The following is a 23,927-nucleotide window of genomic DNA, read 5'->3' as shown; positions in this document are numbered from 1 at the left end:
CCCTTTAAATTTTTCACTCTTTGTGTCATTGCAGCCATTTGCCAAAATCAAAAAAGTTCATTTTATTTCTCATTAATGTACACTCAGCACCCCATCTTGACAGAAAAAAACAAATGTAGAAATTTTTGCAAATTTATTAAAAAAGAAAAACTGAAATATCACATGGTCATAAGTATTCAGACCCTGTGCTCAGTATTGAGTAGAAGCACCCTTTTGAGCTAGTACAGCCATGAGTCTTCTTGGGAATGATGCAACAAGTTTTTCACACCTGGATTTGGGGATCCTCTGCCATTCTTCCTTGTAGATCCTCTCCAGTTCTGTCAGGGTGGATGGTGAACGTTGGTGGACAGCCATTTTCAGGTCTCTCCAGAGATGCTCAATTGGCTTTAGGTCAGGGCTCTGGCTGGGCCAGTCAAGAACGGTCACAGAGTTGTTCCGAAGCCTCTGCTTTATTATTTTAGCTGTGTGCTTAGGGTCATTGTCCTGTTGAAAGGTGGGCTTTCATGTGTCTTTCACTGAGGAGAGGCTTCCGTCGGGCCACTCTGCCATAAAGCCCCGACTGGTGGAGGGCTGCAGTGATAGTTGACTTTGTGGAACTTTCTCCCATCTCCCTACTGCATCTCTGGAGCTCAGCCACAGTGATCTTTGGGTTCTTCTTTACCTCTCTCACCAAGGCTCTTCTCCCACGATTGCTCAGTTTGGCTGGACGGCCAGGTCTAGGAAGAGTTCCGGTCGTCCCAAACTTTTTCCATTTGAGGATTATGGAGGCCACTGTGCTCTTAGGAACCTTGAGTGCTGCAGAAATTCTTTTGTAACCTTGGCCAGATCTGTGCCTTGCCACAATTCTGTCTCTGAGCTCCTTGGGCAGTTCCTTCGACCTCATGATTCTCATTTGCTCTGACATGCACTGTGAGCTGTAAGGTCTTATATAGACAGGTGTGTGCCTTTCCTAATCAAGTCCAATCAGTTTAATTAAACACAGCTGGACTCCAATGAAGGAGCAGAACCATCTCAAGGAGGATCAGAAGAAATGGACAGCATGTGAGTTAAATATGAGTGTCACTGCAAAGGGTCTGAATATTTATGACCATGTGATATTTCAGTTTTTCTTTTTTAATAAATTTGCAAAAATTTCTACATTTCTGTTTTTTCCTGTCAAGATGGGGTGCTGAGTGTACATTAATGAGAAATAAAATGAACTTTTTTGATTTTGGCAAATGGCTGCAATGACACAAAGAGTGAAAAATTTAAAGGGGTCTGAATACTTTCCGTACCCACTGTATACACACTTATTCACACTGAGGGTCACAGGGATCTGCTGGAGTCTATCCCAGCTCTCTTTGGGTGAAAGGCAGGGGTACACCCTGGACAGGTCACCAGTCCATCACAGGGTCCACATAAATACCATTAAATAAAGCAAATCTACATATTATTATTCAGTTAATTTCTATTATGTGTAATTTATGTCAGCATAAAATATTAAGTATGAACCTGTCGAACCACAACAAAACCACAGGGCAACATCATTTTGGCTACAAGTGAAGGATAATACCACTTAGAGAAAGGTGTTTTCATGAGATTGGGGCATATGAAGTGTGCAAAGCAGTAGACACCTGTGTCTACATGGATGCAGTACACACTGAAAGTAAAAGAACATTCATTTGCAGAACAAAAAATTATAGACTTGGGTCTCAGTTTCATTTCAGAATATTGAAGTTTCTCGTAATTCCAACAACATGGCACAAGCCCAGACTGGAAATGTACATTTGGACAATGCTGTTGCCTACATCTTAAAACTTTAAATCTCATTTTACCTCAGATAGAAGATTACCCAAACTGTGCAGGAAGTTAATAAAAAAACCCTAAAAAGCTCCACCCAAACACCTGGCAGTAAGAAACAAGACCCGAGCATGTGGGCTGTTAGATTACCAGGTTTGCCTGCCAAGAAAGAGGAAAGCCAATCTGATAATCCTTCAGCTAATTGCACATGATCACACAGAATTAGCCTGTGTTTGCACGGTGGTTGAGCGTATCTGAAATATTTTGACCAACAATGTGTGTTTGTGCTCAAAGTCTCTCCATGCAACTTACAATCATGACTATGTCACTCTTAAACCCACTGCTTGTGGTCAGCCGTGACTGACTAACCCTGCTGTGTCTCCATCAGCTTTAAAGCAATGACAAAGTCAGAGAAATGCATGCTGTTGTACTGTAAAATCCCATCATATTTATTTATATTAAGTACCACAGGGGCAAGAGACAGCGCATGAATGTGCGCTGGCAAAGTTGCCACTGGCTGTTGCTGTCCAGGGTCCTGACCCTTTGCTGTGACATCACTCTGTAGAGCCATTGGAGTCCAGTGTCAAACTGCCCTGTCCCTGCTGCTGCTATTTATAACAATCTCAAACGCAATCTTTAATCAAACCGTAGTTATAGGAGGCTGTTCTAGTTCACCTTAGTTAACCTTAGTTTTTTGTAGGTGTTCCTTGTTAAATGGTTTTATTTTGGGAAATCATCCTGAATCAAGTGTTTATGGATACAGCTTTTATAGCCCTTGGAAGCAAAATTGGTTATTTTGGGGTATACATATAAAACTTTTCTTGATTTGGTGGAGACTATAGTTTAGCGGAGGATATAATCCCCCAGGATATAATATAAATCAAGGATACAGAGATTTAATTTGAATGCTGAATGAATAACACTGATAAGACATAAACAGTGCTGCCTATAGCCAGTTGAAATTTCAACACAAGGGGGAGATGGTGGTTACATTTTCAGTGATAAATGTCTCTGCTGTGGACCGCAATGAAAAAAGATTCTTCAGACATTAGTTTAGTGAAAGAGAGAGTCAATTAAACAGATTAATTGTTATTAGATAACATAAAAAGCATTTATACAAAAGTATATATAAGGTATTATAAGAAATGCTTACAGCAGGTATTTTCAAACATGCAGACAGTTTATCTCAATAAAATAGTTAGTATGTTGTAATGCATTTATTTTTGACAAGTAAACAGATATAGTGCTGGAACATATTCTGCAAGTATACCATGCAGTAGGTCACCGAGTTCCTATAAATAGTGCATAGTTATTATTCTACACTCACTGCGTCATACCAACCCCCAACCCACCCATGCCAGCCACTATACACTCAAATCCACTATCCTGTGACAGCACTCCACCTTTACAGCTCTCAGTCCATGGGATCTTTCGGTCACAGCCATTTATTACTTGTTTTTGCAGCATGTAACCTTTTCTTTAGGAGAATGACTCATGAACCCGAGCTGTCACTTGTCTTTTCTTTATCAGTTTTTATTATATAATTTATAACACACATTACTTTCACTCGGTAGCTGATGGACAGATGAGTGACCGATTTTTTTCTCCTCTCAGGCGTAAATAGTTCCAAAACAATTTTCATCCGACTGAGTCACCCCTTAAGAGAAACAACAGAACAGGGAACAGGGAAGCAGAGGACTGACTGATGGAAAAGTGTGTTCAGGATAATTTGCATTTCACACTGATTTCATAGATAATGCACCAAAAACATATCTTCCTACCAAGTCCATGTAGTACATTTATGCACCTTTGTTTTTGCTGTAAGTACTGTTTACATATATAAACAATATTATGGATAATATTTTCATGCAATTTATTGCAGTTATTCCATAAAACAAGAAAGGAAGTGAAAATACTGAAAAAAGCTATGTATGATTTCTTATCACAAATATCAAAATCTGGTCTTTAAAAACAATTGTAAGCTGGAAAAGCCTTTATTTTCCTCCTTGTATCCAGCACATTCAAAGTGAAATGCTCCTGCTGTGCCCGGTAACAGTAACACTGATTGGACTGCACCAACCTCCCATTTACTGTGATGAAACCATTATTGGAGTGGGCGGAAATTAAGTAGTTTAAGCTCAAAAGGAATTAACACCTCGCTCAAACAGCTTTTGCTGATGGGAAATAAGCACATAAACACATCACCATATCTTTATACCCAGCCTTCGAAAGAGTCATTTTAAAAAAGTGGACGCTTTGTTTTTTGGACTGTCAGGCGAGAACACTGTTGTGTAATATTTTATTATTTATTGTTGGGGTTACAGTTACTATTAAAGCAGATGTCAGTTTGTGTATAGAACTGAAAAAACACACATATCCAGATAGGTGTGTACACACTTAAACCTATTCTCAGTATAAAGTATACAAAGTTTAGACTTGCATCATTTAGGAGATTAGGACAAACAAAGTCACAAGTGCTGTTTGGATTCATTTGCAGCCAGTGGCATTCATACACATTTAGAACAACTGAATGTGCTGACGTGAAGCTACACTTGAACACAAAGAAGATGTTGGATCCCCTCCTATCCATTTGCTAAGATTCTGAGAAGTTGGAAGCTTATCATAAATTGCTCCAGGCATAAATCTAATCCTGCCTGTCCCACACTTCTCATTTCAGGCTAGGTTTCTTCTTTTCATCTTTTTCCCACATCATATGCTGGCCCTGCTTTGCCTGAGAGACTGGTATTGCACAATTTGCATCCAGTTCTTGCCTCTGAATCTTGGGTACAGCTGCTCTGTTCTAAGTAGCTCTTACAAAACTTTCAATTAATAAGAGTTTTTAAAAAATGATTTTTTTTTTTATCTATGCAACAAATATACAGCAAATGCAACAAATATAGAGACACAACTTGACAACTTGACTAATCCTGCCTGTCCCACACTTCTCATTTCAGGCTAGGTTTCTTCTTTTCGTCTTTTTCCCACATCATATGCTGGCCCTGCTTTGCATGAGAGACTGGTATTGCACAATTTGCATCCAGTTCTTGCCTCTGAATCTTGGGTACAGCTGCTCTGTTCTAAGTAGCTCTTACAAAACTTTCAATTAATAAGAGTTTTTAACAAAATGATTTTTTTTTTATCTATGCAACAAATATACAGCAAATGCAACAAATATAGAGACACAACTTGACAACTTGACTAATCCTGCCTGTCCCACACTTCTCATTTCAGGCTAGGTTTCTTCTTTTCGTCTTTTTCCCACATCATATGCTGGCCCTGCTTTGCATGAGAGACTGGTATTGCACAATTTGCATCCAGTTCTTGCCTCTGAATCTTGGGTACATCTGCTCTGTTCTAAGTAGCTCTTACAAAACTTTCAATTAATAAGAGTTTTTAAAAAATGATTTTTTTTTTTTATCTATGCGACAAATATACAGCAAATGCAACAAATATATATAGACACAACTTGACTTTGTTGTGTTGTTTCATCACTTACAGTGTGCTCTACTTTTACAGGCATCTGGACAGCTGTCAGGCCTATTTCTGCCAATTGAGCTACCATATTCTACCTCTGTATGTTTTTGGTTTGCTCTTGTTCTTATTGTTCCCATATGTTATTAATGACACCAGTGCTTTTTCTGCAATGATGTTCCAAAATGTCTGCTGTGAAAAAGAACTACAGTATTTAGACTACCATTAAAAACCTGAATTGATGAAATACAGTGGTGGTATTAATCATTTTTGTCTTAGATAAGATAGATAAGATCACAAAATGGAAATTCAGTCATTGCTGATATTTTGTTGTTTAAAGGCGACAGAACCTTTTACGATGAGCCAATGTCTGTATAAACAAGGCATTTGTGACTTTGTGCTCCTTTTCTTATTATAATTACATGGAATGGAAAAGTGAAATGTTGGAAAGGATGTTATCAGGAAACATGGGAGGAGGTTGAATGCACTGCTGCTCAACAACATGACTGACAAAACCTGAGCCTGTGGATATTCGTGGGACCTTTGTGCCTGCAGAAGCCATCACATCTTAATTGTTAGTGCCATTTTAGCCAATGACCTATGGCCATGACCTTTATTGAGTTCATGTTAAGATGATGATGATGAGATCTCACTCTCTCTTCCTCTCTCTCAGTACACTTACATCCTCTTTCCTTTGTGCTGGCCAAACAAAATAAAACAAACAGGAAGCTCGGGGGCAGTTCTGTTTCTTCTGCTGACAGCAGTGATCTATTACTTTGGATAGTTTAACTATCTATCATGTGACAATCTGCACCAGTACAGTACCTTGCAAAACTGCAAGATGCATGTGAGCGTGATTAAAAATTCTTTAGGTCTTAGGATGAAATTTTATTGAAAGTTATGATTAAAAGGGAGAGAAGAAATTAATGATTGATTATTGTATCAGTGATGTGGTTCACTTTATTACCATATCAGTCTTTCATCTGAACTTGAAACTTGTGCCAAAGTATCAATTTCTGCTCAGCTCCATGTGATCCTTGTTTTATTATGTTAGTATCACAGAAGCTGCTCACCGGATGAATAGGCAAAATGTTTTGATGATTCAGATGACTGAACTCCTCCTCCACCGTGTAGTCCCCAAGCTGCTATGTGGTTAATTATTTACCCAACTGATTAATCTTTCAGTAATATCAAATTGTGCCAGAGAATAAGGTAATGGGGATGCAAGATGTGATCAGAGATACAGTGAGAGTCAGATTCAGGATGACAAAAACTGCCCCATGTCACTGGAAAAAGTACAATGCGGCGTATATAAATCAGCTTCATCTGCATTCCTACTTTAAATGTGCTCAAATTGCATTAACCAATACAATTATGATATGAGTCAAGGAACATATTCAATCTCTATCTATATCCTGTCTATCAGTTCAGATAGTTAACGGTCCCTCCCTCAGCTGGGCCCAAATATTTGGCACCATTCTGTCCATGACAGATTGAATGTCACTCCCAAAATTAGATTTGAATAATTTATTATAACATAAATATTTTTATTGCCCTTGAGCTTCTTGACCTGAAACAGCACCTGATGGAACAAGCTTGACTCATGGTCCACTTCCATCCTCACCATGAAGCTGCAGAATCATTGTAATTGTTTTGTCAAATGACCTTTATTTTTCATCCAGGATATAAAGCATACATTGAAAAATATGCAGAAGGGGGTCCCCAATAGTTTGTGTATGCAGAACAGCAGCTGTCAATTTTGCAGCACTTGCCTTGAAAGTTAGCTTGGCCATCTGATCCTGCTGAGTCGGAGGAACTGTGGGATAAATGCAAAAATAAAATATAATAGAGTTTTTAAAAAAGTAATGTTTTTGTTTAGTTTTTTAAGCAATTAAATTTCAGTTTCACCTCTTTTTGTTCTGTCTTTTCCTGATTTAATCTGTGCTGTGATAATTTTTTAAGTTTGTGTTTGTTTATTACTGCACACCATATTTTTGTGTTTGTTTGTTTTTTTCACTCTGTCTCTGCGGACATTAAATGGGCCATATTGCACCCTGAGGCTTATAAAGCCTCTGCTGCAGCTCAAAGTCTACGCCAGGAAAGAGCCAAAAAAAGAGGGAGGGCCATGAAGAGATTCATATAAAGAAAGTGACAGATATTCAAATTTGATTAACAAACTATATTCACATCCCCTATTTGAATGACTTGTTCCTAAGATGAAAACATCAGACTTTCAGATTAAAATAAAAAAGGAGAGGTTGTTGATATGGACAATGAGACCAGTAGTGTAACTGATCACACCTGACGATGACTGCAGAGTAACAAAGAGTCAGCATTGGTGACACTTGCCTGCACTTGATGATAAGGTAACAGAGGAGTTAAAACAGGCTGATGTTGAATGAGGGCGATGGGAGCAATGGAGTGAAGATACTTTGCTTCTCCCTGGAGCAGAGGAGACAGAGACACAGATGTCAGAGAACAAATATTCCCCAGAGAGAGGAGAGCAAAATCTGCTCATTTCTCAGCTTTGCACTGTGAAACAGTTTCTGAGAGCCTCACTATCTCATTGGCTCCATATATTAACATCATTATGTACGTCCTCCTGCATCCATGGGCATCTGCAGTGAGCAGACCCTCAATCGTGACCCTCAGTGTGCAGATGGGAGGAGACTGAAGGATTGTCATGCTTTTATTTTCAGTGATTTTCCTATTAAACTTTTTGTTGTTATTATTTTGAACACAGTTAATTGTTCCATTATGTTCACACCTTGGCACCATAAGTATTCCCAAATTAGCCAATTAAGTTACTGGTTTGTAACTGTTTGTTTGTTTGAGTGGGAACTTAATTTACTCACACAAGCGAAAATCAATGAAAAACTTGAAATAAAAATGAAAATCAATGTGCAGGAGAAGAGAAAAGGACACATTCATTACAGCTAATACCCACATTTAAAAAGCCTGTAGTACAAAAATAAACCAGAGGCTGGTGGTTTTTTTTTTAATATTCTCAAGAAAGATCTAATTTTATCCAAATGAGAAATAAGGACCCTTATATTTTACAAACAATTAAGCTGTTTGAGATAAAGGAGATAAATTAGTATTTGATTGAGGGCGAATCTGTGAATTATTGTTGATTTGATTTTCTATTATATCTGACTTGACTAGTTTGTTGACAAATGAATAAATGGTGCCTAAGTATTAATTCCCAATCTATCCATTTTAATGATGTGCTCTTTTATTTTCAGCTTTTTGTTCATTTGTTTCTATCTGACAGTGCTTCAGAATATTAAAAGTATTTCAATTTTAAATGATGTGAAAAAGTTACCCTGCAGATCTCTACTGTCTGACGTTGTCCACTGGTGTTAATGTCTCAGCAGCCACTTGTTGAGTTTTGACTGTTTGACATTTGTCCACTGGTGCTTGTGATACGTATCAATAAGACATTTGTACCATCATCACATCACTTCACCAAGCTGCACATGCAGGAAATGATTTGTAGTGACGTGGACTGCGTGTGACATGCAGCAGCAGCAGAGCAAAGTTAAAACAGAGCCGCCTGTGAAGCGTCAGACTGACCTCCAACTTCATCACCGCGGACTGTGCAGTGATGGCAGAGTGTGTGGGTGAGGTTTAGAGGGGGGATCACACTGGCTGATGCTGAACACCTGCACGTGGCGGAGGACTGCCTTCTTTTCCTGTGCTCGACCTCCAGCCTCCAGCGTCTTCACTTCGCCTGTCAAACGAGAGAAGGGGAACAATGAGCTCTTCTATCCCCAAAAGCGACTCGACCACTTCTCTGCTGAGACCATCGGGGCTCAACCGCAGGTCTGCGCACACGGATCATGGTCCACACGGTCACCGGAGTCACCGCACTCACCATCACCCCACAGGAGCTGGAGGAAGCGGTGATGCAGGCTGGACTGAGGACTGCGAGCCGAGTGCCCGGAGACCTCTCTGCCAACCGAGGCACGCCGACTCTCGAAACGTAGGTGAGCATCACCAGGTGCACAAAAGCCGCTCTCAGAGGCATCCCGGCTTGATGGATGATGGTTATGCACAGGACGATGTGAGACACAGGACGAGTCGGCACCAGAAAGAGCGCAGCAAGTCCTCCAGGTCCAAACACTCCCATCACCACCACGAGTCCTCGCGAAGGGAGCTGCCTCCTGCAGCGCATCACCAAGCCGGGTCCCGGCAGGACAGAGGGACCTCCCCAGTTCCATCTTATCCAAAACATCCGGACGACGCGGCTTTCTTTTTCGAACCCAGGGAGAGAGTCACCACAGGCTCATCTTCCAGTCTCAGCTCTGACCCACCTGCGACCAGCGCACCTGTCCAGCCCGCATCCACCAGGACTTCCAAAAGACAGAGCGCGACCTCGTGTGATTCTGACTCTAGTCTTCATCCCATCGTGAAGTCAGTTTTTGGGCAGGTAAGGAGGCACAGAAGAAGATGAAACTTTGAAACGGTTTCAAAAGTAGATTTAAAGCACAAGTCAACAAAAACGCTGTTACACAGTTGAACATCACTTCTTTTATTTTTTAACTCATCAACTTAACATTTTAGATATTCTCTCTTTTTGGCTTCTTCATTAAATGCAGGAAAAAGTCGATTTAAACTGTTTCAGCATGGTACTGCTGAAACCTCACCAATGCTCAGATAAATGTGTGGGTGTTGTGTCGTGTTACACTGTGCAAAGGGCAAGATTTCAGGCTGTAAACTAAAATAATCAGCAGCAGAAGTATGAAGTATGAAAACCCAGTCTCAGAGCCTTTGGTGGGAACACTGTAACAAATATTTTAGGTTCAACTGGCTTCAAGAATAAGAAATGACGTTATGCCAATGCAGAGACTTTTGATTTAATGCAGTGTTTCAGTATTTTTTATAGTTCATTCACATTTATTTCATATAAAACATCTGAACAATGATTCCACACCCAGTTTTTCTGTAAGAAGACGAGGAAACATGAACACAGGTGGAAAACACATAAGGGATTCAAAGGAAAAATACAACAAAAATATGAGCTAAATGACCATGTAAGCCCAGTATCAATTTAATAAGATTTAAAAAACAATCCAGTCCAGTATTTGATCTTCACACTAATCCCAGTATAAGAGAGGCAGAGTATAGTGGTGTTAGTATGGGCATTATTAGATTTGGTGGCTTATTCTCAGTTTACACTACGTCCATTTTGTATTTTGAACCAAGTTAGTTTCTATTTATTCTGCTCCTTTATTGCAGTTTGCCACATTCACTGCTGATTAAAACTGTATGACAGGTGCAGAGCTGAATAATAGGTTTACAGGTGACATGCAAATGAAGCTGGAGACTATTAGCCATGTGTGACCAGACCTCCAGGCACTGGAGTTGAGGAGATTAAAAATGAATGGATGTTTTCAGTCCAAATCTGACTCCTGCATGTATCTGGTATCTGGTCACTTTCATGAGCGGGTGGGGGCTGCAGTCTGTCATGCATCCCAATATGAATACAACCACTTTCATTGTGTCACCTGAACATCGGGTGGGGATCAAGTTTCCCAGTGTGTGGAAAACTTTTTAACGATGACAGCTTGTCATTCATGCAAACACACAAACATGGACACACAGGTAAGTGAATAGTTATACTGACACACACTGACCTTCTGATAAAATATAAGTAATATTCTCCTCAAAAATGTGTACTGATACTGTGATGAGTGAGACCTGTTCACCTGTTCACCTACAAGTACTAACAAATCAGTTTTCTAAAAGATGCCACATTTCTTCTCAGACAGATCATGCAGCTGTATAGTATCCCCTTTTTCTTGCTTCATTGAAATCCCTCTCTCTGTGTTGATGATAAAAAGCTCAAGAGGAGACAATTACCTCCCTTCGCGAGTTCCAGAAATAACTCCCTTCAATCCAGGCCAGCGCTTCAATCAGTCTGAGGGGTTCCAGCGAGGCAAGCTCCGTGCAGCGGTGTGCTATATAAAGTCTCCAGAGCTGCTGACGTGTCTGGAAATAGCAGATGGTTTGCGATTTTCATCGCATCTATAAGTGATAAGAGAAAAATTCCTATATGTGAATATATAATACTCATCTGAAACAAAGTACAAGATCACTCAGTTTTCCACTCACATCAAAAACACGACGTGAGTTTACACACTTAGTTATTATGAATCTGCATTTTGTAATTGAGTCATAATCATTTTCAAAGTGCAGGCAAGTTTGTTTTCTTAGGTGCTGTGGCTGTGAAGTCATGTCAATAGTCAAAATGAATTTATGAGTGGACGTGACTTAATTGTGCATCTGTGTACACCAGGGAGCAAGAAGGAGTGAGTGAGTGAATGACGTGTGTGTGAAAATGAGAAGAATGAAAATGACAGAGAAGTGAATGAAGCTGAGACAGTTTATGAATGCACGTTTTCACACCTGCTCAGCATCTTACCATCTCTTTCGTTTTAGTGACCACACAGTTGTACTACTCTGCCTTTAACGCTACTTAAATAGATGTGACAGAACAACGCAGAGTGCAAGGTCAGATATTACTCACCACAAATTCTTTCATTTCAGTTTCTTATGTAACACCAAGATATGCATCCCAACAGAACTCATTCACTGCTAGTGGAAGAAGCTAAATATAGCTCATCAAGACCTGATTAGGAGACGCTGGAGGAAGGCGGTTTTATTTTTTCTTTGTTGTTGTTTTTGTCTATTTAGATGTTCTGGCAAACGTGCTATCTGACAGAGCAAATTTAAGAAATGGACGAACAACAGAATTGGTTTCCAGCATGAGCAGGCATGTTTCTCCAAGGCACCAGTTTATAATCCAGAATTTTACATTCATAAGATGAATCACGAGCACCAAAACATATAAGCAGGCATGCACCAGATCTCACATCATTTCTGCATGTTCAGGCAGGTTACATCAGACACCATCAGCAAGAGCAGTTTTTAGGTCCTTTAGAAATTTCGTTTATATTTTAAGAGATTCTGAACAGTCACCACATCCCTCCGATTTTGTAACCTTTAATGACCTTGTGTCACAAACCCACAGGAAACCTGAGATCCATGTAGGATGTGTGTTATCTACTGCTGAGGAGTTGTTATTGAGGAGAAGACAATTTTCTTTCCAAACAAAATGTTGATGAAAGGATATTTGTGTCAACCAGTAGAGGGAGCAAGCACCGTTTGCACAGGGTTTGAACTTAGAGTGTGTGTGTATGTGTGTGTGTGTGTGTGTGTGTGTGTGTGTGTGTGTGTGTGTGTGTGTGCGAATGAATGAGAGGGAGGGAGAGATTAACTGTCTTCTTGTCACATCAGTGATCCAGGAAAAGTGAAAATTCAGGGGAACAAAATGAAGGAAGTGAGGGAATCAGACATATCAGGAAAAGGACACAGACTAAAAAAAGAAAGAGTAAGACTTTGTTGATTCCTGTATAAGGCAAAGAATCATCAACTCTCATTTTCATGCACTCGCCTGTCAGCTCTGGAGACAATGTGAGGAAAGGGTCTCACAACACAGCTTAGCTTGGGACTTCCTTGACTGGTTTTCCTGTTACCATCGCGCACTCGCTGCCAATAACATTTCCATTCTCCCCTTCTTTTATCCTTTTTTATTTGATGACAGATTTTATTAAACCTGTCATCCTCTTCTCCCCCTTTCCTCTCCTGGGGTCACACTGTACTAGATGATCTCTGAGAGGGAAAGACAAAAAGACAGGAAAAAGACGCGCAAAATAGGGACAAAAATCTGGGTGGAACTGAGAGAAAAGAGAGCAGCTTCACTGTAATCACCACAGCATATGCCTCCAGTATATCTAGAGTGTAACAGGCTATTTTTAGACACATGGATATTTTTACATCAGTGCTGAAAAAGGAGGAGGTAGAAAATTCACTCTTTAGTTAAATCCCTTTTTGAGACGGGGATTAGGCAGCGCTCTCGTGCACACGCTGCAGTGTTAGGTACAGTACATGCATGTGTGTTATAATACTAAATATTTATGGACACCTGGGGCTGAAAGGGAAAATCTGCAAGAGGCACTGTGAGAGAAATGAGTCAGAGAGAAAAGAAAAAGAGAAGAGGTTTAATTGACTGAAAGAAGACATCAGTATTTTTGTCCTGCTCATGCACTAGAAATGTACCTAGACCAAAATCTGTTTGTATATGTGGTTAAAAACTAAAATAATTATGACATAGAAGAATAACCTGCATGAAAATTGAAGGGTTTTGCTACAGTGATTTGAATGAATTAATCAGCTGGAGGATTAAACTGTGACGTCTCAGCCCAAACACAAGATGATGACGCAAGTGTGCATTGTATGTTCTCTCATGTGCTCTGGTGAAAACAGTGGCCGCTGTATTTATCCCTTTGTCTCCACATCCGGGTACACTGAGATTTGAACTCCACTATGGAAAAATGACCATTAAATACTTACTTTTCATTTCACTTTGGAAATACACAAAAACATACTGTTCTTTCTCTGTCTTAAACAGCTCCCAGGCCAAAAATAAAAAGGTTGCTGATGAATGCATGAGAGCTTGTTATTACATCAATCCTTGCCTTCCCCCTCCTACGTCATCCCAGCTCATATAACACACTCGATGGCAGTGGATGAAACAGGATTATATGTGACCTCAAAATCTTCATTAAAAAGCAAAAGTAAATATTAATATTTTCTCTTTAAATGCACTTTAAACCTACAGCATACATGTTGAATATTTTATTTTGCTTCCACAAACCCAAATGATGCAAAAACCCAAATGTATCATTGCAAATCATAAGTGGCCTCAGCTTATGACTCTATGAAATGATACCACAACATTCAAACAGTCCTGAGATGATGCTGAGGTGTTGTCAGTATAGCATGGAACCAGTTATGTAAATGTGGAAGTTGTGGGCATCTGAGTGATGAGAGAGAATGAGGGAGAAAGACGAAGATACAGCGAGAGCGAGGAGAGATGGATCTCATGTCCGTACACACTACGATCTGACATTATGAGAGCTGACGGCTCTCGTGTCTGACGTCTGATGTGTTCTGAAGTTCACAATGAGCCTCCGGTGTGAGGCTGGATGAATCATCCGCAGAACAACACAGAGCAGCCACAGAGATGCTGAATGGGAGCCAGAGCTGAAACGACTTTGGCGAGAATGTGTTTGTTAAAATAACAGAGAATAGATAGACAAGGTCGAGGTGAGGGAAAGGAGGATGTACAGATTGGAGGTGCAATGGGTGTCATTAAAGCTACCTCAGGAGAGGTAAAAAAATAAAATGAGGGTTTTTAGTGGGTGTTGTGTTTTGTCATTTTAGACAGAGGCGAATGAAGCATTGAGATTCTAAAAATCTCTGTCTATTTTAACTGGGTTCTGCCTATTGTTACTGGGCAGAGAGCTGTTTTACATCTATCTGCTGGAGAAAGAAATCTTCATCTTAAATCTCAAGATGTGAAAGTGTGAGGATGATTGATGACATCCCAACTTTTTTTTAATATCTGCTCTATCATCCATTCTAGAGTTTTCAATGAACAACAATGAATGTGTCTGTAATTTTAGATTTGCAGAAGAAATTTAAGTGTAAAAACATAAAAACCACATTAGATACAAATTATTAATTAAAGGATGGACTTCTTGCATGTCTAAAATATGACTCAATGTGATCTCTAACAAGTAAAAATGTTGCATTATAAGTAGAAGTTCTGCATTCAAAATTTTGAAAAGTTCACCAGTATCATGAGAAAACTAGTTTTACAGGGAAAATGCTGATCATGTAGAACAACTTGTATGTAGAGTTATATTATTACAGAGTTAACATGCTTAGTAGGTGGGCTCTATTCTGCTTGTGGATTGAAATAAAAGTTTTACTGATTAGTAGCCAGCGGTAGTGAGAATGTTATGAGTCTTTAAAGCATGAGGTAAAAATGTATGTTTAAACAAACTGAAGCAACTAAATGTTAAACATTTAAGCATAAGTTAAATTGCCTGTATGAGACCAGACATGTCTGATTTGTTTTCACACCTTTTGTGCCCAGGGCTAAAGACCTGATGATACAGTGAAGGTGTCACTTCTTTCAACAACACAGAAACTGAGTAACTGGGGTGTTAAGGATTTGTTATTACTAACTAGACAATATTAAGTGTAATATAACTCTAGTGAAGAAAGGTGGCTCGGTGGTTGGCACTGTGTGGTGTTTGCACGTTCTCCCTGTGTTTGTGTGGGTTTTCTCCAGGTACTCTGGTTTCTTCCTACAGTCCAAAAACATGTATGTCAGGTTGATTGATGACTCTAAATTGACTCTAAAGAGAGAGTGTGAGGTTCTTTGTCTCTATGTGGCCCCGTGATGGACTGGTGACCTGCCTTTCACCCAAAGAGAGCTGGGATAGGCTCCAGCAGATCCCTGTAGCCCTGGTTAGGAATAAGCAGGTATAGATGATGGATGGATGTGGATGGTAGTGAAGTAAAAGCTACAGTGGTTCTTTCTGAGATGTAGCATGAAAAAACCTGTGGTAATTTGAAAAAAGGTAATTTTATCTGTATCTCACTTGACAATAAAGCTGTGTGTGTGTGTGTGTGTGTGTGTGTGAGACGGGCTGAGAAGAGCATTTATTTGCCTGTCTGTGTGTTGGTTTGCAACCTCAGCGGTTTAAAGCCCGTGTATCATTTCTTGCACCTTCTTTCTTTGATCTGAATCCAAGCTCTTCAAGCTTAACGTGACTTTGTGATGCTCTCACGTTTGTGTGTGTGTATGAGAGAGACCGAGGGATGGATGCTGGGGATAGAGTGGGGAAAGATGTGGGGGAAGAGAGAGCGCCTGTTATATTTTTAGCTCCACAGCCCCACATCCATGTGTGTGTGTGTGTTTGCGGTTAATCGAGTGGTTGCGTGTGCGCGTGCGTGCGTCTTTGGATTAGTGTCTCCAGCATCTTGCTCAGGGGAAGGTAATATGCTTGTCCGAATGAGGTTCTTCTGTCACATTCGCATAGATGATTTAAAACTGTGCGGTGAGTGAGAGTGGGGGAGAGTGTGAGGGAGAAAGAGCAAGAGACGGACAGAGAGATAGGGGACGAGAGAGAGAGGGTATAGGGGAGGGAGGGAGGAAAGACACTGTTGGAGAGAGGATGGAATGAATAAGCAATCTTGTTTTTCTACTCATGGCGCTTGCATCTCGCACATGCATGCTTCCTTTTCCTTTCTTATCTTTGTGTTGCTCTGACCTGTCCTTTGTTTTTGTTTACATATTTTCTCTTTTGTCTCACTGTCCCTTTCCTTGTACCTCCCAGTGTCCTTGCCTCTAGGTCTTCTTGATACACTCCTTTGTCTTCTCCTTTCTTTTTTCTGTCTACCTCCTCTGATGTGTCTGCTCCTACCTTTTCCCAAATGTCCTTTTATATTAGTCAATGACCCACTGAACCCTCTTTGCCTTTCTAATCACTCTTAGACACTCTTCCTATGCATGCCTGGAAACATATGCAAACACACATGCATACACGCGCACTTACATACAAGCACATTAGCACAGACACAGTTAAAGAGAAAACATAAAACAAGAAGGATTATTTTCTTGCAATGGGCAACTCTGTAAAGTCGCTTAAAATTTTCACCAAGAAGGTAAGGTCCGCTCTGAGGTTTTTCGTTTGGTTGTGGTCTCCTTGAATCCCCTGCATGTTTGTCTCATGGTGTGTCCCCAACCTGACCCGAGGCTGTTTGACTTGACCTATACTGACTGACCACTATGTACTATCTGAGTGAGTTTTCACTCTGTTCTACTGTTTGCCTGTATTTTGTGTTGCTGGAGTTCAAACACACAGCATGATAATTGTAGGATATTTCAAGGTAAAGGTTGTGTACTTTGAAGTCTTTGTCAGCATGGGAAATTACAGTCCTGATTTTTATCTAGGACTTAATTGTCTTCCTTCAAAGCTCATTCTGCATGCACCTCCCGTATTTCACTGAGCATTATTAATGTGACATTTGCATCTATCACAATGGCTTTTTGTGATATAATTTCCTACTGTGCTTATAAGTCCATGGCTTCGTTCCTTGGAAATAAGTCACCAAACTTATAATCAGTCAGATCACAGAGTGATGCCACCTAACCGGCTAGTGGAAGATGCTGCCCTGTTGAATCTACACATGCAGCAGGGGACCAGTCAGGGGAAATGCTACAAACACATGTACTGTTTCAACGACATCAGATTTGTTAGTCCAGATGTATGACTGGCATCACACATTTTAGATGACAACATAAATACAGGGTTGAGGAACAATCATTTTTAGTTCAAGATCAAAACAAAAACATTCAGTTGTACAATACACCTCTTAAGTCTGCTGTCCTCTTTTTATGCTTGAACAGAAGTCAGTGTAGCAGGCAGGCAGCCTCATTCAAATCAGCATCTGCACATCCCTGAGAAAGCACAATATGACAAGCAACTGTTGATGCCATCTGTGCAAAATGGAGTTAGAGTGCTACAGAAGTTCTTTCTTGACTTTAGCCTTTCTCTGACACAGTTTTTTGTTTTGTTATATAACGCACAGCTTCATAGTACTTTTTCTGGCACGATATACCCGCAGACAGCCCTGTTCCATGCATCACTTGGTCACATTACCCAGCAGGCATCCGCTCCTGTGGTGGGGACTGTAGAAGAGCACAAACTGGCATTAGCACTGGCATGGTAACAGATGGAGTGTGAAGGTCATTTGTAGAGCACATGGTACTGTGTTTATCTGCAGGTAGTATATATATGCATATTCATGTTTCATCGTGTATGCATGTGGATGTTTACTGTAAAAAGCATCTGAAGTCAGATACTAGCTCAGGGGAGATTTAAGGCAGCAGCAGCAGCAGCAGCAGCAGTGGTAATTCGCTGTGACAGTGAGACTGCTCCTTTTGCTTTTAGAAGGATTTTTCTCCACTGAGTTGGGTGTTAGAATGTGGTAATTTAAGACACGAACAAAATTATTATTATATTACTGTTTTAAATGCATTTATCTCTGCTTGACTAAAAAACATATAGCAATCACACAGCACAAAAAAGTGGTCCTTTGTCTAAATATGTGCATGTCTTTCGCACTTAGCCTCAGATTAGGCTACTACTCTCTCTAATTCATATATTAGCACATGGTTAACCTCATCTGACTTTATTTAGAGCAAGTGTTTTTGTCCACTCTCTTTTTTAATTAACCTGTAGCTCTCTGTCTAATTGGGATGACTGTTGCCCCCTGGTTGATTGGCTCATTAGGTGATTATAATGTAATGGCTGGCTGAATTTTAGCCTTCTGGAAAACACAATGATTTCATAACATGCCACCACAGCTTTAGCACATATTTTCATGTGGATTCTGTAGTTTCTCACCACTGATAAACTATCAAAGGATTATTTTGGTTTATTATAACTTTATTGTATGATTTATTATATCTTTATTATAACTTTATTGTTTGTATTGTGAGATCTCACCATAATTATTATTATTACGATATCATTGTACTCACCAAAATCATTGCTGCATGTTTGAACTGGGATGCACTAAAAAATGTTCACACCATATAGTTTTTGTCATAATATGTTTAGCTTAGTAATTTGGGTGAGTAAGTGTTATGGCAGCTGGCAAGGGTGGGAAAAAATACAAATATATGATCTAATGCTGTAATAAACTTTAGACATGCACAGGCAAACACCGTAACTGATTAAAGAGCAGTTACCTGATGAGATCACATGTGTTGAAAAGGGGATTGCATTTTTTTACAATACAGTCTGGTAATACACAGTGTTTTGTAGTATTATGTTGTACATGATGGTGACAGATTTAACAGATGGCATCATTTGCTTGAGTCATGATAAATTACACCCTCTTCTGTCTGACTGAAGTGCTTTCCTCCATGACTGACCTGACTTCACACATCTCTATGACCGACAGGCATGTGCCTGTCACTTCCACCTTGGCTCCTTGTTTATTCAGTACTGCCACAGTCTGAGTCACAGTCTCTACCCTTATCTTTGCCCCTACTCCTATTCCTGGCCCCCCACAATGGATGGTGCTCCAGGACCAAAAGAAGAGGTACAAAGCAGTGAAGTCCTGTGAGGAGGGGGGTTCTGGGGGGGCCTATCTTGAGCCGCTAGTGGCTCTGGCCCAGAACGGAGCCAACATGCACAACGTACTGGGGCCTGCATGCATCTTTCTTCGCAAGGGCTTCGCTGAGAGCCGGCAGGCTGTACGTAAGTCCAGAAAATATCATGTGCATGCTAAGAGATTAGCTCAACAACACAGTACATGTAAAATACGCAAAACTCATCATGGATATGTGTAGTAATCACCTCTTACTGTAATGTCAGTACTTACAGCTTGGAAAAAAGCAAGGTGGAACTGGGGAGATGGTATTTTAACAGTACGACAACATAAAATTGTTATAGCGTGGTGCCTTGTTGGTAAAATACCAAATACAACGCTATGTGTGTGTGTGTGTGTGTGTGTCTGTGTGTCTGTGTGCATATTTATGCAACAAGGCTGCAATACCCATAAACATGGTGGACATTTATAGCACAACGGAGGATTATTAAATCAGCATGATAGCAGAGATGCTCTTCGCATGGTGATTATTTCTCTTCGCCTTTTTCCAGCAGCAACAAAATGAGTCAAAGTCTTGTTACTAATGAAAGCAGTGACGTTGAAATCCTCAGTATAGCCGACCGCTGTTTTACTGACTGCTCTGATGACAAGCTCCCAGGAGGTTGTTCTTAATGGACTGGCAAAGGAACTATTGCATACTTTTTGTTTTTCCATTGTATTGCCACACTTCCAGGACTTTCAACTGATCATTAAAAAAAGAAAGTAATTCAACACAGACCTACACTATAAGCACAATAAACCATTCTGATACTTTTCTATTATAACAAAAGCTTTAAGATTTTACGTTTGATCTCATTTTGACAATTTTACTTTCATCCTGAATCCTAGATATATATTATTTTTGACAGAACACCACAGAGTGCCAAAAGTCTGCATGTATTCCTTCCATCTAAACACTTCGGCAGGTGATCACACTGATAAGCTCTTCCTCTCTGGCTCAAAGGAAACCTGCAGGCCCTTGGCACCTCTGTGGTACTTTATATAATTACCTGTTTTTTTTCCACAGTGCCTTGTCATATGAGTAAGGCTGCGTATTGGCATGATTTTTTTTAAGTATCAGCTGTGTCTGGATGCTAACCTTGCACTTTGGTTCTTCACAGGACCGAGAGTTAAGACCAGAGGAAATGGATGGTAAGTTACATTCCAGAAAAGCAAAGACTGTTCAAGCATTTTTCAATGAATTTGTCACATCTCTCTTACATTCAATTCATGTGTCCTCTGCTCTTAGAGTTGCGTGAGGCATTCAAGGAGTTTGACAAAGACAAAGATGGGTTTATCAGCTGTAAAGACCTGGGGAACTGCATGAGAACTATGGGCTACATGCCCACAGAAATGGAGCTAATAGAACTGAGCCAACAGATCAACATGAACTGTGAGTAAAACTGTGAATCTACGTGTCCAGCTTTGTATTCCCTTTGACAGTATTTATGCTACAGCATTTATCAGATAGAGTACAAATAAATGAGCTATTGTGCTTCTTAGGCATAGTTAAAGGTTGACCCAGCTTTCTCTTTTCTCACTGTCCAACAGTGGGAGGACATGTTGACTTTGAGGACTTTGTTGAACTTATGGGGCCCAAGCTTCTGGCTGAAACGGCAGACATGATTGGGGTGAAAGAGCTGAGGGATGCGTTCAAGGAGGTGAGGAAAGTCATAAAATAACCGAGTGAGATGACAGCATTATGGTAAAACTATTTCAGATTCAGCTGCAATCGAGATTAAATCTGATGAATATATATGACTGATTTTATCTTCTATACTTATCTAGAGTTTTAGCTCTATATATAATATCTTCAGAAGAAATTATGAGAATAGCAACTGGACCACCTTGAAAACAAGACAAAAGACTGTAGGTTAGTTAAAAGTCTTTTATAAAATGTTTCCCTGGTATTTTTGGTAATTTAGTGATGCTGGCAGGGGCTGAAGTAAGTTTAGGGACAAATGGATGAAAAACAGACTTTAGGTAATTGTAGACTCTGGTTCAGTGCTCATTAATGTTTTAGTAATGTCCTTCTTTTATCTCATTTTCAGTTTGATACCAACGGTGATGGCCAGATTAGCACAGCAGAACTTCGAGAAGCAATGAAAAAACTTTTAGGGCAACAGGTACATAGCTACTGGAGAGTCTGTTCTCCTCACTGTGCTCTCTGTCAGTCACAGTGTCTGTCTAAATCTAAGTTTCTTGGTTTGTGTCCCAGAAGTTCAGAGCTTGACTTGACACAATCTGACTTTTTCAGGTTGGACATAGAGATTTGGAAGACATCCTGCGAGACATCGACCTCAACGGAGATGGACATGTAGACTTCGAAGGTAAAGGTTCTGTTGCAGCATGTCACAACATAATTTGCAACATTTTACTGTTAATGTCATTCTCATCCTTTCTCATCATTCTTGCTCTCTCTTAAGCATAAAATATGCACACACTCATACACATTTCAAATCCCAACATGTGTCTGGCTGATAGTGAATTGAGGGGATGAAGGCAGTAGGTCTGTCTGTCAGATTATTTTCAGACCGAGGGATTATGTCACCTCATGGAGGAAAAGATGCATATGGGCTGTCGGGGATGAAAACATCAGAAAATTCCTGTTTTCTCAGCACTGCAACTCCAAAAACCTCTGATCAAAAAAGAACTATACTTGTGGAGTTCTCAAATACACGCAGTTTGTAGCTGAATAATGTAATCCAATGGAGAACACATGTACTTAAATGTACCAACATTAATGTATACAGTATTTACTCTCCTTCCAGCTCTGGATTGCTCCCCATTAACCCCTGAGGGAAATATGTGGCTGCTAAGTGTTCCACTATGTTCACCAGCTAGTTGCTAACTTGTCTGTACTAATAGTTCAAATCAATTATGAGAATATTAAGAATAAATCAAGGCAGTAAACAGGCTGAAAAACTAAAACAGTGATCTGAACACTGGTAAAATTCTGTGCAACAATTAATTGCAGGTAAGAGCAGTGTACAGCAGTAATCTCCACTCATCCAGCAATAACTTATGGGCAGAGGGACAAAGCCACAAACATGATGATGTATAGTACAAATATAAAGGAATAGTCTAATTCTCACCAGTTCACTATCATATTTTTTCTTTACTAAAGCAGGTCACTGAGCTCTGAAAACCAATCTGTCCTTTTCTTAAACTCACAGAATTTGTTCGGATGATGTCTCGATGAATTTGTTGGAAAAATGTTAAACCAGAACATGGATTCTCTGTTGGTATGGAAGGAAGAAGGGAAAGACCAGCACAGAGTGGTTCATTGAAATGTCACTGAATCAGAGAAGAAAAACATATCAATCCTGCCCTGAAACTGCCACACTGAAGCACAGAGGCTGATGACTACAGCCAGGAGCAACACTGTTGATTATATGCTGCTGCTGTTTTTTTAGCACATAAACAGAACCAACAGCTGCATTTTGTGACTTTTACACAGTATATTTTAAAAAGCATGTTTTCCTTTAGTGACGACGACATTTGTAATGCAGATTTGGATGGATGGATGTTGGCCCAATGGGTATTGGGTATGTTATTTATACTATTGTTCTTAACAACTGTAGCAATTAAGAAGACATATTGTCAACTAAAGCAGTATGTCAACAAACACCACACAAATACAGCATATTCATTTCTAATGGCGAGGACATAGAGCACAAATACAACAATGGCAATATGGAAATATTTCATGTGATCTTGTCAAAGCTGTTTGTTTGTGTTTTGTGCATACGGTTGTTTCTCTTCACCCTATACTGTAGCATTATTATTTACCTTAAGACTACTGTCTGGCTGAAGCAAGGCATTGTTTGTTATGTAATTATGTGTAATGTAACACTCATTGTTGTTCTGGCTTTAATATCATTATGCCTATCTTACTGTGATATATATTGTCATTATCAGTGTGCGTAACAAACTCCCTCATCTTCAACATATCTCTCTAGGCACAGGGAGTCGCTAATTTTTCTACTGTGATAGGCCTTTTGAATTTTGGATAATTATATTACTCTGTGTGAATACTCAGAATACATAAAAACATTTTTAATTTAACAAGGTCGTCTACAGCTAACTCACAGTGGTGAGCAGTCAAGAACGAGCACAGCTATAAATGAAAGATGGCGTCTGTTAATGCTTTGGTTTTTACTAGAGAGCTTTGATAATTGACTTGTTTTTTGAGGTTTCTGAATCTAAAGTCCTCAAGTGGTTTTCACTTTGGTCCAACAATTTAGCTTTTAACTTTAATACCTCAATCTCAATCAAACAGTCAGCCTCATCCATAAACTGCCCCTTAATTGCAATTTCTTTACCCTTTACCGTCATTATCAATATCTATAAAGAAGCAGTTCTAGCTTCTTTATGAAAAAAGCCAAAGAAAATGCACAAAATATTATCTGAGTCTCATTCAGTGTAGTAGGTGTATCCAGTATGTTTTTAAAAATGTGATCCATTGGATTATATTTTCAAAATGGCTGATTGAAATGCACTTTGGTTCATGCATGGGGCAGCTAATTTACTGACTGACTGTTTTTGAGTGGACATGGGGATATATGCATGCTATGAAGTTAAGATATTCTTAT

General features: G+C 39.7%; 1 protein-coding gene across 2 annotated transcripts; it reads left to right on the top strand.

The window, feature by feature from the left end:
• The first annotated feature begins 8,834 nt into the window (after positions 1–8,834).
• cabp1b (calcium binding protein 1b) lies at positions 8,835–23,927 on the top strand. 2 transcript variants are annotated; one of them, XM_026297565.1, is made up of 8 exons: positions 16,795–16,845; positions 19,271–19,438; positions 20,454–20,484; positions 20,582–20,725; positions 20,884–20,993; positions 21,384–21,458; positions 21,590–21,662; positions 22,509–23,927. In XM_026297565.1, the coding sequence occupies exons 1-8, from the start codon at positions 16,795–16,797 to the stop codon at positions 22,532–22,534; spliced, it is 678 nt and encodes a 225-aa protein (XP_026153350.1). In that variant the 3' UTR covers positions 22,535–23,927. The 2 variants fall into 2 exon arrangements, with proteins under 2 accessions (XP_026153349.1, XP_026153350.1); XM_026297564.2 differs by lacking the exons at positions 16,795–16,845; positions 19,271–19,438 and adding an exon at positions 8,835–9,682.

This window comes from Mastacembelus armatus, chromosome 12 (assembly GCF_900324485.2).
Source record: "Mastacembelus armatus chromosome 12, fMasArm1.2, whole genome shotgun sequence".
NCBI lineage: Eukaryota > Metazoa > Chordata > Actinopteri > Synbranchiformes > Mastacembelidae > Mastacembelus > Mastacembelus armatus.
The sequence above is the reverse complement of the archived record's forward strand: the minus strand, read 5'-3'. Positions and strand labels throughout refer to the sequence as shown.